Source organism: Papilio polytes, unplaced genomic scaffold (genome assembly GCF_000836215.1).
Source record: "Papilio polytes unplaced genomic scaffold, Ppol_1.0 DF821845.1, whole genome shotgun sequence".
Lineage (NCBI taxonomy): Eukaryota > Metazoa > Arthropoda > Insecta > Lepidoptera > Papilionidae > Papilio > Papilio polytes.
Window position 1 is genome coordinate 1,768,895 of NW_013527359.1, and position 16,811 is coordinate 1,785,705.

General features: G+C 33.3%; 1 protein-coding gene across 1 annotated transcript in view; it reads right to left on the bottom strand.

Moving 5' to 3' along the window:
* Positions 1-6,453, bottom strand: part of LOC106107780 (nuclear hormone receptor FTZ-F1 beta) — a 13,926-nt gene extending 7,473 nt beyond the window's left edge. The window contains exons 1-6 of the mRNA XM_013288783.1: positions 6,317-6,453; positions 5,775-6,240; positions 3,652-3,767; positions 2,764-2,893; positions 2,172-2,356; positions 1,391-1,556 (exon numbers count right to left, since the gene is read on the bottom strand). Of these exons, the coding sequence (XP_013144237.1) occupies positions 1,391-1,556; positions 2,172-2,356; positions 2,764-2,893; positions 3,652-3,767; positions 5,775-5,862 (685 nt within the window). The 5' untranslated portion in view covers positions 5,863-6,240; positions 6,317-6,453. The remainder of the gene's footprint in view (positions 1-1,390; positions 1,557-2,171; positions 2,357-2,763; positions 2,894-3,651; positions 3,768-5,774; positions 6,241-6,316) is intronic.
* Positions 6,454-16,811: the final 10,358 nt, after the last annotated feature.

Sequence of the window (16,811 nt, forward strand, 5' to 3'; positions counted from 1 at the left end):
AGCATGCTTTTAATGAGTGCAATAATACTAAATAAGATGTAACCAGTAAGAAGGTGGGAAAATTTTATTTGGGCCATTAGTCTCAGATTTTGAATGTTATTGCCATATAGTATTACGGTTTAAGTCACTAGCCTTATTATTTTTTTGTTAAAATAACAGATTATTATTTTAAGGTATGCATCAAGTACTACAACTTGTACAACTGATGTCACTGATGTTTATGTATGATTTCTCATCTCAATACCGCGTAACACCGTAGGATATATGAAATATGAGATTGTATAAAATGTGATTGTTGATACTTATAATATACTTGTTAACTATGTGAAGACAGTGTTTCAATAGCCCTACACCTCCAGAGCTCGGGACGGCAGAAAGTAACCGTCCAAAAGTATCCTTTGTTTTTACTTCCTAATTGGTATAATGCATTATTTGGGTGGATATATAAATCTTTTCATTAATAACAGATATAATATAGGTGTATAAATATCTAAATATCTATATTTCATAACATAGATATTTAGAGATTTATATAACCTATATTATTATTTTAAATAACGCTCGTTTGTCCCATTTCATTTAAAAAAAAATAAAAACAAAAGAAAGAAAGTTGTAAACTATGAAATACAGATGGCGCTTTTCTTCGTGTTATCCAATTTTAGGCGGAAGATTGGTCTCTATTTCAGTATGTTACAAAGTACTCTGTGATCCGCATGAAATTATGAAAATTTTATTTCATTGTTTACATTTGTCAAATTATCAATAGCAAATGTCAAAATGACATGACATGATAAACCTTAACGATCTTGTTACTTTAATGTTGGCAGCAACTTATGATCTCTTTCCCACATTAGGGATTTTATCTAAAACCACTAAGTTTACTGGCGTGAAAATATATAGCTTAAAGCGTGACGTAATTGTAAGACTTTTTATTAAAAGAAGAATTATGCAAAAATATGCTAATTGCTGACATCTTTGGCAACAAAGAAGTGTGTGTTTACGCTTTATTATAATAGTATAGATATAGATGATAAAACGTAAAAACCCTTTATGTAGGATGTCAGCAACCACACAAGACACTTATAACGCGGTTTAGGCTAGATGTTTACACAGTACTTAATTTAGAGGGTAAACAAATTGAATAAAAATGTCATGCGGGAATGGGACAAAAGTTACAAGCTGACATCAAAGAAGCAAGGTCACCATGGTAACGGTAATGTTAGCCAATGGCAAAGGACTTAATTGTCATTTGTGCATTTAAATTTTAATATTTTCAATTGAAAGTTTTACAAATGTAAACAATAAAAAAAGTGCGGAAACAGCTCTCTTAATAATAATAGAGCCATGAATTTAATACTGATTTTTATCTCACTCTTTCTTCAGCAAATACCTGATAGCTGCGTCTCCTTCTTTATTGTGAGGTTCTGAGCTTCACCGACAGCGGGCGCGACGAGCGGCAACGCGGTCTGCTCGCCCAGCAACAGGGACTTGCTGTGCGTAGGGGACGACGGCCGGCGTGGTAAGCACAGCGACGCACTATCCGTTAGTACTGATATCTGAGGAATTACATGTAATTTTAAACAATGTAATTGTAACTAGCGATATTAATTTAAACACTCCACTAGAGATCTCGTCAGGAAGGCGCGCGAATATTCCAATCCTTGTAATGACATTGACAGCTGTCAGCTAGGGATGTGACGTTTATGCCGATAATCTAGTGTTGCGCCAATTCTACAGCACGGTACTAATTTCTTAACAGTAAATAGATTAATTTAGAATTAGACCGGGAACATACCTTTGACTAAACTAAACCATAACTGTTGTGCGATTGTCGATTGTTTCGCAGCTAATTCAATTATTTAGTTGCACAACTAAAAACCGAACAGTGTGTACCTCCATATAAGCTCATAGGAATCGAAGCACGACTAAACAGTTGTGCGATAGTCTAGTCGAAGCTGTGTGCGGTCTTGTGATAGACAACATTACTCATTAAACTCATAGAGTTGAAAAAGAAACATGAAAAAAAGGCTTCCGAAAATCCTAGTAGTTCTAACCATCGACTAAAATCCGATAAAAATACCGAGTTCAAAAAAGTCTACGAGATTGCCAGCGGCTTGTATTGATTCTAGAAAAAGTAATATGTAATTTTAGTCAATTATTGTTCCACTTACCCTATTCATGCTAAGACTTCGCTGATGCGGCTGTAATGGCGCTGAGTATTTCAAATCCAGCACGCGCTGGTCGTCAAAGCTCTGGAAGGTTTCCGTCTTGAGGGGCTCAGCTTTGATGGTCACGTTCCGAAGAGTGTCTATAGAGTCACGTGATGACTGCATGTCTATTGAACTGCTGTTCTCATCTGTAACAGAGTATGCAATCTTACTAATATTATAAATCCGAAAATTAAGATGGACATCCGTCTATACATCCGTATGTTAGAGTTTGTAGCCTAAACTGCTGAAAGGATCTTGATGATAGGCATAGATGTAGAACATAGTCTAGAAGAACACACATTCTACTTGCTTTTAATTTTATTTTTTCGGAAAAGGAAAATTCAACTAACACATAAAATTCAAATATCATAAGACCTAATAACATAATAGTCATTTAGTACCAATATAATAGAAGACACGGCTAAGCCAAGGACTGATAGAAGGAAAGGCGTAGAATGTTTTCAACTCTGCGAAGTAATTCCGTAGGGGTTTAAAAAAGGGTTGTAGTTGGAATTAGTCTTATTAGAATAATTAAACATAGAATATGACATACCATTATGTACGGTGTCTATGACCATCTCGGAGTCAGAAAGCTCTCCTTCCCACGACATGGGCCGCTCGCGTTCGCTGCCCTCGCATTGCGCGCCGTTTGACGATCTCTTCTTCTTATTCCGCATATTGACCTGTAAATAGTTGAAAAACTTAAGATGAAAACTTAATTTATTTCAATAGTATAACAATCTACACTGTTCTATAATAGATTTTCTCTTACTTCTCAATCGCTTTCCGAAAATATCAACACCCTCACACTAGGTTCAGGACTGTGTTATGTGGGTTTTTTATTTATGAATCAACATCATCTTTCTGTCCTTATGATTTAAGGAAACAATTATAAGGATTCTTATCTATATGTAGTTCAATTTTTTAACTAAATGCCACGACATTTTTAAACTACCTTTATGGATCTATAAAGATTATTAGCCTTAGTATTCATGCGATTGGGACACTATCCGAAATTCAATTAAAATTTTTATGTTTTAGTTTAAACATGAAAATTATAAAATCATGCACCGAAAATTCTTTAATCTGACTGCATTAATGCCCTACACAACAATCATCTACCTTATCCTACTCCCGTAGGGTCGCAACGTGTTTTCGTCCTCCAAATAACTATCATCCGTCTACTCACCACGTCACCACTCCCTTGACCATATCACTGTTCGCGCGGGAGACGCTGGCAACACTCGTTAACGTCAGAACCGAAAAATAACGGCTTACAATCTTACAAAGCATATGCTTGTCTTATATTATTATAAAATCTATAATATTGCCCAATAAACCATTCAAACCAAACATTTGGTCCTTCGAGCCGGATAATCATTTATCATGCAATCTATCGAACAATCAATATAATACAGGTAAATTGTTATATGGTAACTACCTCATATTGGTGTTGCGTGAAGTCTATCTTGGAGATCTCAGCATCAGTCGAATCTTCGTCATGAGGATCCGAGGATACGCTGATGCGTACTCCACTTGAACTATACGAGAATTGACCTGGAAATATAAACATATTTTTAAATCTGCCTACCGCTTTATTGCTTTATCGGACTACCCAGTTGGGCATGTTCATAACATTGTTTATATTTTCACGCTATTAAATTTAAGGGGTAAATAAATTGGAAAAAAGCCTTCATGTGGGAAAGGGACCATAAATTACAAGCTGTCAACATTAAGGAAGCAAGGTTATTATCGTAACGGTAATTTTGACATTTGCAATTGAGAATTGTAAACAATAATTGTAGACAAATGTAAAAAATAAAATAACGTTTTTATAATTTCATGCGAATGAAGCCGCACGGGAACAGCTAGTATGATATAAAAATCGAACAAAACATATCTGATATTTTTGTACGTGTTTTTTTAAGAGTTTTACGAGTTATTTTATCAATTGTTTATATTTAGATTAATAAAATAAATATAAAAATAAGATCGTTGACGGTAATTAAGATCACACCTTGTATAAACATAAATTATCGTAAAATTTAATAACGTTATAGCTTATCTTAAAACATATTTGAGGAAGGCCGTTTCGATAAATCTATTTTTATTAACGTTATACGAACTATCAATTTATTTACATTGTTATTGTTAAACTAAATATGAAATACTTTTTATAACAAAACACAATCGGATTGGGAACCCTCTCTTTTGTTTCGGTTGAATATTATCAGCATAACCTAATCGGAATATTCCTCTGTCAAAATCTCTAGTTATCATAAAATATCTCCCAGGCTTATGCTAATGTAAAATTTTCCCAAAAGTAATTGTAAGATAAAATATCAATGACTGGTCGATAAGATTGCTAGAAATCTTAGATCCGTAATTTTTACCATCTTATTTATATAAGAACAGTAACTAAAAATCGGAGATAAGAGATATCTCTTACATCCGATATTTATTTAGTTCGTGTATTTAATAATTATTGTAATTATTAAAAGCAATTAAGAAACAGTTACTATACTTTTTTAACCTCACTGGGTGAACCAATTCGATTCTCAACGATCGGAAAGTTTGCGAGCAATCCCTTAGCTTATCGATAAAGCACCTGGCGACAATTTAATTTATGAACTCTAAGAAAATTGTAGAGATAAGCCTACTATAGGTAACCGTTACAATTAACGAAACAGATATTTTTTTATTTATTTTATTATCTGCAATCAGTCTTTAAAACTTTTAGCAAATGTGAGGAACGATTAACGAAACTGATATAAAAAATAAGTATTATGAAGAGGAACACTTTGTTTGATTATAATGAATAGGCTCAAAAATTACTGGGCCGATTTTAAAAACTCTTTCATTGTTAGAAAGGTTATTTATCTGTGAGTAACATCGGCTATATTTTTTCATTTCTTTCTTGTTTAATTTTAAAATTATTTTTAAATTTCAGGCAAACGGAGTCGCGGGCAAAAGCTAAAAAAAAACAATTAAAAAGCGCTTCTTTAAAATTTCAAAGCGCTCATAACTAATCACCCCTATGAGAGCTAAAAGCGTGAGAATTTCACCTTTAGCTTGTTTCCAATATAATGCGCAATCTATTAAATACAAGATTATCTATGAAGTAAGAGAAATCCGATCGGCGGGTTCGCGCGCCCTCAGCTCTAATTTATGGATTTCAACTTTCTAGACATACAACGACCGCGCTTAGCGCCAATTAAAGGCATAACATTGACAAGACTCGGCTAGACTACGTATAGCGCGACTGAAGAATGTTAATACTAATGTAGTTGAAAAAATCACATTTATTCAAACTAGTTTTGATACTTGCATTTTTTCCTATGCAAACTTTCTGACATCTGACAAACTAGAATATTGTAATTTTTCTATATGTCAATAATGTTTTATTACTATTATTTATTTATTTAATTTTTATCGAATTTCAGATTTTTGTATGTAAAATTTGTTATTTTTCCTCACAGTTTGTTTTATTGTTGTTATTACTCTATTTATTAAATAACAAAAATTAATTATGTATATTTATATATTAAATATAATATCACTTACCATCGCTGGTCTCAGGGCCCGACATGCTGATAGTGGTGACGGACACATGGCCCCCCTCCACCTTTACAGAGTCGGCATCGCTCGACATCGTCGTGTCTTCCCTAGCACTCACAACACTAACATTACCACTATTATCGACAGTTTACAATAATTGTTTCACCTCCCTAACTATAAAGCACCGTGCACATGAGACCTTAAAAATATCATCAAAATACTATTTCAAAATTCTTCAAAAACTATTTCTTTATGGAATAATGTTCTCGTAGAAAAATATCTCTTTCCCCTTCGATCATCTTGCATCACTGATAATTAAGGCATCCCTGGGATTCAGTCTTGTATCCCGTCGTTGGAAGACAACACTGTATTCACATGGTTTTTCGTATTCCGATATATCGTAGGTTTCTTTGATTTTCAAAGACAAGCAGGATCGGATACGGCCAGCCGATGATACCAGCATCTTGTTAATCTGCAAACGAAAACAAATATTTTTAAAATCAACCAAGATATTAAAAAAACCCTTTAAAAAATTAAAACAAACGTACTGGCTGATTATAAAATGGAACGCATTTCACTTGAAATTAAAAAAAAATAAAAGCACACACTCAAGAGCGATTCATATTTGGAATAAAGCCGTCATTCGAGGACGGTGTTTGTGTTGTGTAGACGTGCGCGCGACGACACACGTACCCGCGGCCTTGCCGACCAGTGTTGCGCCTTGCGCGCCGCGCTATCGATACGACCGCGCGACCTCCGTGTCATTGGCACTTTGTTTACAGTACAGACGGACCGATAACGTACTTTACCGTCATCATGTTAAGTATGAATGAGTCAGCATTCTGTTGAATGAACTGAATTAACGCCATTAACAAATATAATGAATACGTTTTTTTTAAATCATTAAACTTTACCTTACATAATGTATTTCATGTCATAAATTAGTTCATACTTCTACCAAGACCGATGAATATTTGTATAATTAGATTTTGACAAACAAATAAAAATTGAAATAAATATTATAATTAATAATTTATCGATAATAGTCAATCACTAGCGTCGCGGCGTTATAGTGGGGGGCGTTGTGCGGCCTTCACAGAGCCGGTTGTAGCGGCGACCGGCCCCGGCCGTGTTGCCGCGACCATTTCGCCTTTCGCGCGCTCAACCGGCCGGCCCGTCGCTCCCGATACGAGACTAACAGCTATACAGTATTTATATAGTAGAAGACCAATGACACTAAACAATGTATATTAAAATATTTCAACATATCAAGGAGGAAAATGTAAGAAATGGAGAAAGAAATTGATGATGAGAATGAGTGTCTGGCAAGGCAATTAATGTTCATGCCTTTCGCCTGAGTCTTCAGCAAACTTTAATTGCATATTTGCGAAAAAAAACCTACAACCGCAACAATAATTGCAAGATAACTTGTCTAATAGCAAAAAAATATAATACCAGAATAGATTAAGTAGATACTTATTGTATTCGGAACAAGAAAAATTTTGAGATTCATTTATAATATTTATTCAGTTAAAGCGTTAAAGTTATTAATAAAAAACACAGATAAGCCAATAAAAACATGCGATATGTCCACAGCACAAATATGTTTTTTCTCATTTGATCAATGGTGTTATCAATATGCTAGAACGGGATGCAAATAAATTTGGTGTCCCAATAAAAGGAGTACGTCCGCACGCAAGATGGCGTCACCGTGGCCTAGACAAGGCCGAGCGGTCATTTATACGATACGTCAGACGCCTTTGTCTGTAACGTGTTTGTGGATTACAAAATGGAAAATTTTTATGCGATTATTTTTTTATCGATTACAAAAATATGTATGACCTTGTGATATCACATTTGTTAGATGCATATTGCGACGCGCATGATTATTAGTACGTAATTGTTATTTACATTTTTAACAAAGGAAAACTCTGTTTAATTAAACAACTTGCTGGCGTTTTTATCTAAGCTGTCCCTTAGTTTTCAAATCACTACTAAAGACTAAGAAGCTCTCTTGATGACTAAGTCAATTCTAATGGACGTTTATTGCCTTATCAAAAATACAACCACGAGATTAATATAAGTATCCACGTTATTATTATGAGTTCAGGCCTCGACAGATGTACATGAAATTAAACGACGAAATATTATTAGACATAGTACTCGTACGGCTTATGGGCTCGGCAAGTGATGTCCTTGCGCCATTCCTTGCTATCGACAGACCCGAGCCGAGGCGTCGACCGATAATTATCTTAAGGTCACAGCACTATCACGATGACGTAAGCATCGTGCCATGTCGTGATAATGCCTGTATTGTACAGGTGCATATCTCCTACAATCCAATGGAAAAATATGCTTTCTTTATTTATCAAAATGGAAAATACCGATATCTAGTTTTAGATTTGGATTCTTAATCTAAAGTTAATATTATTTATTTATTATTATTATTTAATATGTAACAAAAAAAGTCTTTTCTTTTCAAGTTAAATAGGTATATTTCAGAACTAAAGGTGTTATCAATTTGTCAATCAACGGAGAGGACGCAAGATTTGAAAAGCAAAGCATATGTCACAAATCTAATGAAAACAATATTAGTAAATATGCAGAAGTAAATAAAGAGATAACACACAACATTTCTTTATTTAGATAGAATAAACAAACGCGTTAAAAGAATTCCTTTGACAATTCCTTGTCTGGGCAATGTCCTTGACCCCATGGCGTTAGAGGTCATCCGTCCCCTACAGACTGGAGTGCGTGCACCCCGTCACCTACGCTCGTTTAAAATAGACGAGGTGAACAATCTACCTAACAAAGAAATCTAGTTACGTTACAGTAAATAATGTTAGATTGTCATAAAATGATTGCAACTTTACCTTTACTTGTGTTAATTACGGTTGCTAAGCAACTGATTTAGCTTTTTTTGATGCTGTAAATATTTTACAAATAAGATTAATTAGTTTGATAAATAACGCATATAAGTAGTAACTTAACTAAAGTAATTATTTTCTTATTAACTAATTCAGGGGACGATTCTAGTAATGAACGTAGTGCAGAGAATAAAGCGATGTCAATAATAATAGCGAAATCCAATTCGATTATGTACGATTGTAGTAGTAATAAATTTATTAACTCTTATTCGTTGTATTGATTCTTTAGTACATTATTGATTTAAGAAAAGTTGTTTTCAATCCATAAGTTATAACTATGACTCTATCGATTCCAACTTCTATAAGAATAAAAATCGAAAATCGATAAGATTCATGACTGATTTTACACAACCCCATCCCTATTAAATTGTCAAACTAATCGCCCTTATTTAGACAAATTGTAGCGGGTTTTTATTAGTTCATCAGATAGTTGCGTAATCCGAGCATCGATCATACATTTTTTAAATCACCAAGTTGTCGAAAATTCAAGTGAATGTATAGACTTTAAGTGAAACGTTTGTGTAAATGTTAAATATAATATAGTTAGCGCACACAGAGATAAAACTAGAGATCGAATGAATTATGAGTCAGACCTAACCTGGGAACTGTACAACTTACTTTCTCTTCAATACGCCCAGTGCGCGAGAACAATTCGTTTACGGCCTTCTGTACGCTTTTTACAATATTATTATTGTAACTATAATTCAAGGTTCCGAACGTTCAAAATAAACATTTGAAGGTTATAATTTCAGTTACTAATCGACAACTAAACTATTCCCTTCCCTAACCTATAACTCTCTTGTCTTTGGTTCGAAAACATTAAAAAAAACAAATGAGTAAAGCTGTCAATCTGTCATTGAACTAAATTAATAGCTTTATCTTTGTTATTAATTTAATGTTTATAGAATTAAATTGTTTTAAATAGACAATTCAAATCACACTTCACAAATTATAAATGACTTTCTCAAACGTAATTTTCATGTCTTATATTTTTTCTGTGTTAAATAACATAATCAAAATTGTTTATGAACGCATTTTTTTTATCTACCGATACGAATACGACGCATAAAGTTTTTTTTTATTTGATTTTTATTTAACTGGCCACAAAGTTGCGGTTACAGTTATTACGAAATATAAATTCTTAACATAACCGTAAATAATTAATAGGTTGATAAAGTGTCTTAAATATTTATAGCTTGCAGTATTTATATCTAAACTATTGCTAAGGATTATGTTATCTATAATTGCAAATTATAACAGACTTTATCTACAATGTTTGATGGCATTTTAACTGTTACCGCGACTTCGAGGCGAATTAAAATAAATATTAACTGCCAAAAGAAACACATTTATTGTCTCTATCACAAGTCTGTACATGTATTTGGACAGCTGTCGTCTGTCTTAGCTGGATAAAAACATCCCAGTTAATAAATTACGATTAATTTTAGCTCATTATAATTTCAAAAAAATAATTATCGCATTTAATTTAGTTGATATTATGCAAAAAGTAACAAGTTTTTTTGTGTCTTATGTTGACACGGGTTATAATTTTCTCTTTTATTACCCGTTAAGAGTTTCATCCGAGTATTTTATATTTTAATTAACCGGTCCTTATAAAAGATGCCGAATGTAAGAATAAAGTAACCAAAAAGGCTTATTTATTATCATTTTAATTCAATGAAACAGTTATAACACTTTTCCACGACTGTTTCAAAGAATAATTTAAAAAGTTCTTAATATTTCCTCTTTAACGTATTCTGAGATTCAAGAAATATGTGTGTTATGTATACGTTTTTAAACGTTAAAATCAACAAGACTAAGGGCCTGTCCCACCACTGGCTGATAGGTCAGATATCCTAAAAATTACGTCACTGTCAGAACAAAACCAATATTCCATCACATATTTTACACGTTGGATTATCAGACAATTTACAATTTGGTGGAACAGGCCCTAATTGTTTAAAAATAATTTAATTAAGTATGTATAACTCCTACGTAGCTTTGAGTAAGTAATTAAAACCGTAGACTATGAAAATTGTATAATTTGAAATTTATTAGAGGCTAATCATATTACTATCATACTAATATTATAAATGCGAAAGTTTAGATGGATGGATGTTTCTTAGAGTTTGTAGCCTAAACGGCTGAACTGATTTCAATGAAATTTGGTATAGATGTAGAGGATAGTCTGGAAGAACACATAGGTTACTCACTTTTTTTTTTAATTCCACGCGGACGGAGGTGCGGGCGAAAGCTTGCGTTCAATATTAGAGACCCTTTACATTAGCTTCAATTTATCTTTAGACAAATCTGGTAAACATAATGCACATAAATAATGACAAGATATAGACCACGACTCGTTAGTTAGCAGTTATAAGCTTGGTATGTAAAAGGTGCCTTATTACAGGTTACCCTTGTAAGGTGCGGCTTAAGTTGTTTTCATTATAAAATTAACTATGAGTTTAAAATTTGAATTTGGGTAGGTTGAGTTAGAATTCAAGTGGACTTTTTTTTTGAGTTTATACTGGGAAGACTTTTAGGAGTTTACCAATATATTTTTAATGTTTTGTTATAATTCAAATTAAACATTGAACGTAATGTTTTCAACATGTGCCACGTCTGCACTGCTAACTTTCACTTATCTTAACTAGATGTTTCCCGCAACTTCGTTTGGGCAGTATTAAAAAATATACGGATATTAAAAAACTACGTATCCTTCGGGAACCTGTCATTTTTAAGTGATGATTTATATCCCAAGTGTTACTCCAGACCCCACTTTTATACTGTGCCAAATTTCAATAACATAAATTAAATCGTTGCAGAATAATCAAGTAATATGAATAAACTAAATCTATGTATCCCACGGGAATCGTAACTATTTCCAGGATCAAAAGTAGCCTATGTGTGCTTCCAGACATTCCTCTACATCTATGCCAAATTCGAGATCCGTTAAGTCGTCTAGGCTGAAAACTCTAACAAACATCCATCTAAACTTTCGCATTTATAATATTAGTAAGGTAAGATGTACAGTTATTGTGTACAATACACTACCATAGTTTCAACGTGATAATGTTACTACGGGTAATCTGCCTTCCACCGGGAAATTACATTTAGTAACTGTTCCTTATATTTACGACACATTGTTCACTATCTTCATTATATACTTTTGTATATACGCACGGATTTATACGTGTATCATGTTTCAGTGTAAGACAAAGAATAAAGATTAAAATTAATACAGGTTGAAATTTCCACTTTTCAAGAAGGTTCCATGATCGGCAGACTAACGTTATTTCAGCAAAGTTCCAACAGAGAACACTTATAAAGTAACTTGCGGTAACAGTTGCAGGAGTTAAGGAAATGTCATGTTTGAAATCCTTTCGGTTATCCTCAAATATCGCAATCTGACACAAATTCTTGATTATCTTAAAAGAATTTTCATCAAATACTTGTAATTGCGGTTTATTTAGAAGTAACGGTTAGCGACATAGCCCTGCTCGGTTGCTCAATACATTAACAGTCGCCTAATGCGTCCGTAATGTCGGTAAATGTTGAACACCTTGGGCCCGGCGGCGGCAAGAAATGTAATTGCGTTTCCACGCGAGCATGCGTCTGCGTAACACGTCGTTCGACGCCATCGTCGTATGTTTTTAATTATTTTTTTATAAGAATCGAGAGACTGGTAAGATTACATACATTCAAGTGTAACTTTGGAACGTGTTAAAACCATCTAAGGTCTTGAAGATGCAGCACTTACGAATGTAAAATTTGCATTTACTTACGAGTACTAATTCATTTCTGTATATAGAAAACCAGATTTGTTTTACACTTAATTCTGTTGCGTATTTATAACAGAACATGCTCTATTTATAACCGAATCGCTTAGTAACAAACTAAAACACTTTCAAGGTCTGAACTGTACCGTAGTTGCGTTCGCAGCGAGTTCCGTAATCGATTTCTCAAGATCCTGTTAAAATATTACATAAAATTTAATAAGGTGTGTCGAATGATGTCGGTGTAGGATAATGTCTGTTGTATGTCGGAATGGCCTTCGGCTTTCGATGTACTCCGGTAGTTTTGAAGGCATTCTTAGGTGGCCACATTTCGGTTCGCATGATCATTTTTTTATAGCAACAGACAGGTGTCGCTATTAAGTTACTATTGACAGTTCATTTGTTTAATTTTGAATTAATTAACTACGCCAGCGGCAAAAAATAAATAAACAAGTGTTTAAGCTTAAGGACATTTCTACGTACTGGTGAATAAATTGCGAATACGATTTTTTTTCTACTTTGGGACTAACTTTGACATCTCATCTAATATTTAGAAGTTTTGACAACGTTAAAGGTAAATCCACAAAACACAGTTAAACTAATAAGAACTTTTTTCTCCAATTAATAGATGATTTTCGTGTTAATTTCTAAATATCATCTAATTTCGCCGGGCGCTTAACTTTATAATTGTTATCATCTAAAGTAGCTATACTATTATAATAAAGCGTAAACACACACTTCTTTGTTGCCTAAGATGTCAGCAATTACAGCATATTTTAGAATAATTCTTTGTTTAATGAAAAGCCCTACCCTTACGTCACACTTTAGGCTATATATTTTCACGCCATTAAACTTAGGTGGTAAATATTTTGTATAAAAACCCTAGTGTAGGAAAGAGACCATAAGTTGCTGCCAACATTAAGGAAGTAAGATTGTCAAGGTTTGTCATGTCCTGTCATTTTGACATTTGCAATTGATAATTTGACAAATGTCAACAAGAAAATGAAATTTTTATAATTTTATGCGGATGAAGTTGTATGGGAACAGATAGTTAATAATAAGAATTGTTTGAAAGTTGAAAGAATTGTTACTTCAGCCTTGTCACGAAGTGCGATCAGTCGTGTGTATGTTAAAATGGCATATGATTTTATTCATTTATGTGTAGTTTTTGCGAGGTACCGGTTGTATATCCTGTATGTAATCCGGCTACTAAAACTTGCTTGTAAACTTTTAATTACCATAACACAAGGTGTAATTTATAATTGTTTTATATGACAATAAAAAATCGATATTTTTTTCACTGATAGAATGATGGTTGCTTCTGTTATTCTGTATTCCACACGTATAATCCCAATACGATTAATTTGCTGTTACACATTATATGAATTAGTAAAACATTTTTTTGTATATATTGTTTTCACATAATGTTTTTCAAAAATGTGTCTACAGTGGTAACTCAGTTAAAACTTGAATAGGTACATGGTAGGCAACACATCTGCAAACGCGAATGTCTATAGGCCATTTCGGTTTTTGAACAAATTTCGATGGTCATTTACTCGTTTGTCACCTTATACTATAAAAAATTGTTCGTACAATAACATCGTAATAAATTCGCGGGTGGTCGTCGTACTTTAAAAATACATTGCGATTGTTGGTTTCCTGCTAAAAGGCTTCCTTTCGCAATCGTCAGCTGAATTTAAATAAAACTCGACAAGAAACGTGACTAACAAGATTGGCAAATACAAAATTAGATTTTATACCTTAATTGATTTAACTTTTTAAAAACTTTCATGATACGTTATACAATATTAATTAAAAATCACGGTTCAACTCACGTTTACCTCGGGATAATAACTCACCTGAACCCTTGGGTTCAGACGCGATATCCAAGCATATAACGAGTTAGTACGTACTACACGTGAGTTACGCATTGTTATTAATGTAGTTAACAATTTTTATGTACATTTCAGTATGCACTCCATTGCTAACAGCTTAGCTTGGGATTATTTCATTATTTACTTTACGATTTAGAGCGGGCGCACACCTTTTATTAAACTATCGCATAACGTTAGACCGGATGTCGGTTGTCAATTGTTCCGCAGTAAATTTAACTGTTTAATTTTAGCTCATAGGAATCAAAGCGAGACGAAACAGTTGTGCGATAGTTTAGTTTCAGGTGTGCGCACGCTCTTGATCTCACATTATTCATTTATAACATTACTAGCTTTCGCCCGCGACTCCGTCCGCGTGGAATTTAAGACAAAAACAAAAGTAAGTAGTTTGTTCTTCCAGACTATCCTCTACATCTATACCAAATTTCATCGAAATCCGTTTAGCCGTTTAGGCTACAAACTCTAACAAACATCCATCCATCTATCCATACATCCATCTAAACTTTCGCATTTATAAAATTAGTAAGAAGTAAGATAAGTAATAAGTATGAAGTATGACTAGTTGCGTTGTAAGAATATTTATATCTGTCAAATATCCGAATGCCGTCTCAATTACCGATATCCGTTCAATTCGTGGAATTCAATGATTTTACATTAAGATAAACTACGGGTATGTCAAAATACCTAGAACTGTTACGTCATCATGCAATCGAGTCTGCCAAATAATATTAATTAATGAAACATTCGTATGTTTTAAAATGTTGCAATACTATTATGACATGAGTGTCAGGGAAAATGTGTATTTATAAAAGACTAGCTTTCGCCTGCGACTCCGTTCGCGTATAATTAAAAAAAACATAAGTGAATAGCCTATGTGTTCTTCCAGATTACCTTCTACATCTACGCCAAATTTCATCGAAATCCGTTCAGCCGTTTAGGCTACAAACTCTAACAAACATCCATCCATCCATCTAAACTTTCACATTTATAATATTAGTTAGAAGTTAGATATATAAGCAAATTAAAAAGAAAAAGTTTTTCGATTTGAGGAAAGATAGTTAAATATACATAGCATTAGTGAAAACTGTATTTAATTGCGTAATAATATGCAAAAGGCCGTAGTCAAATCATCTATCCATTCTAGAATATGAATTACATTTAAAATATGGATGATTTATTTTTTATCAAACAACAATTTGTTCACGAATGTACATCTGCTATAAACTTCGATATGCACTTTTGTTGCATTACAAACTGTACTCGACTGTACTAAGAATATGCGATTATAGATCTTATCACCATGCATTAAGGTTCACATGCTCAAAATGAGATGTCGCGACGGATCGATCGTCCGTTTATTTGTTATTCGTCTCTCCAAACTTCATCACAACACTAATTTACTAATGGATAGTCACATATCGATTGTGTCTGTTGTACATCAAAGGGGGAAATGCATTTATTATACTGAATGCGGATTCCTATCTGCCGCACTCTTGTCGTCACTAAGGGAGTACCTTAACGTAATGTTAATTTAAAAATCTACACTAAATCATAAAGCGATATTGTGAGCGTATTCAGGGACAAATTAGACTACTAGTAAATATAGCTTAAGAGGTAATTTTCAAAATTAATTTCGTCAAGAAATTGAGAGTTTGAGACTTATTTTGATGGATTTCTGCTTCAAGAGTTAAATAAGTTTTTACTGTATTTCTTGTCTGCGCTTAAAATTGACGTACTTTTTTAAATTCCTACTGCAATTAAACATTGTTACTAGTAAAAATTGTAATTAGAATCAAATAAAATGCATTACTCGGTGACCTAGATCTACTATTGTACTAAATAAAATAAAAACTTAATAAAAAATTAAAGACATTGATTAGATTTTTTCAAGACACAAAAGCAAATTAAAAAAAACAAGTATTTAATGACTCATTTAGGCACATTATGTAATGTTTTGTCCTTAACGGGCACCTAAGCCGGCCTAGCATGAATCATTTCGCTAGCAACCTTGTACTGAAGTAGTGAAAAAAAATGGCGAAAGGAAATTCCTTGCATACGCTGCAACGAGACAAATGTTTCTGCCTCTAGGTAACAGGTTAAAAATATCTTTTAATTCTAATTAATAGAAATATGACTGTACAAATATTGTGCGTTGGTCGACTATACCAGTAGAATCTTAGACTAATATAGATGTTATTATTGTTACAAAAAAACGCTTTAACAATATATGTTTCATAAACCATCGAAAGATGAACTTTACAGAAAAAATGTATCCAAGTATGTTATCGATAGTAACGAGTAATCGTGAATCATTCTGTTACAAAACAAAACATAATTAAACCGACCGCAAATCATTGAAATGTCGGAACCAACTGCACATTTGATAACCTACATGATCGTGTATCAATAAATATTACTTTCAACGGGTTAACGAGCATATTGAACTGTCAA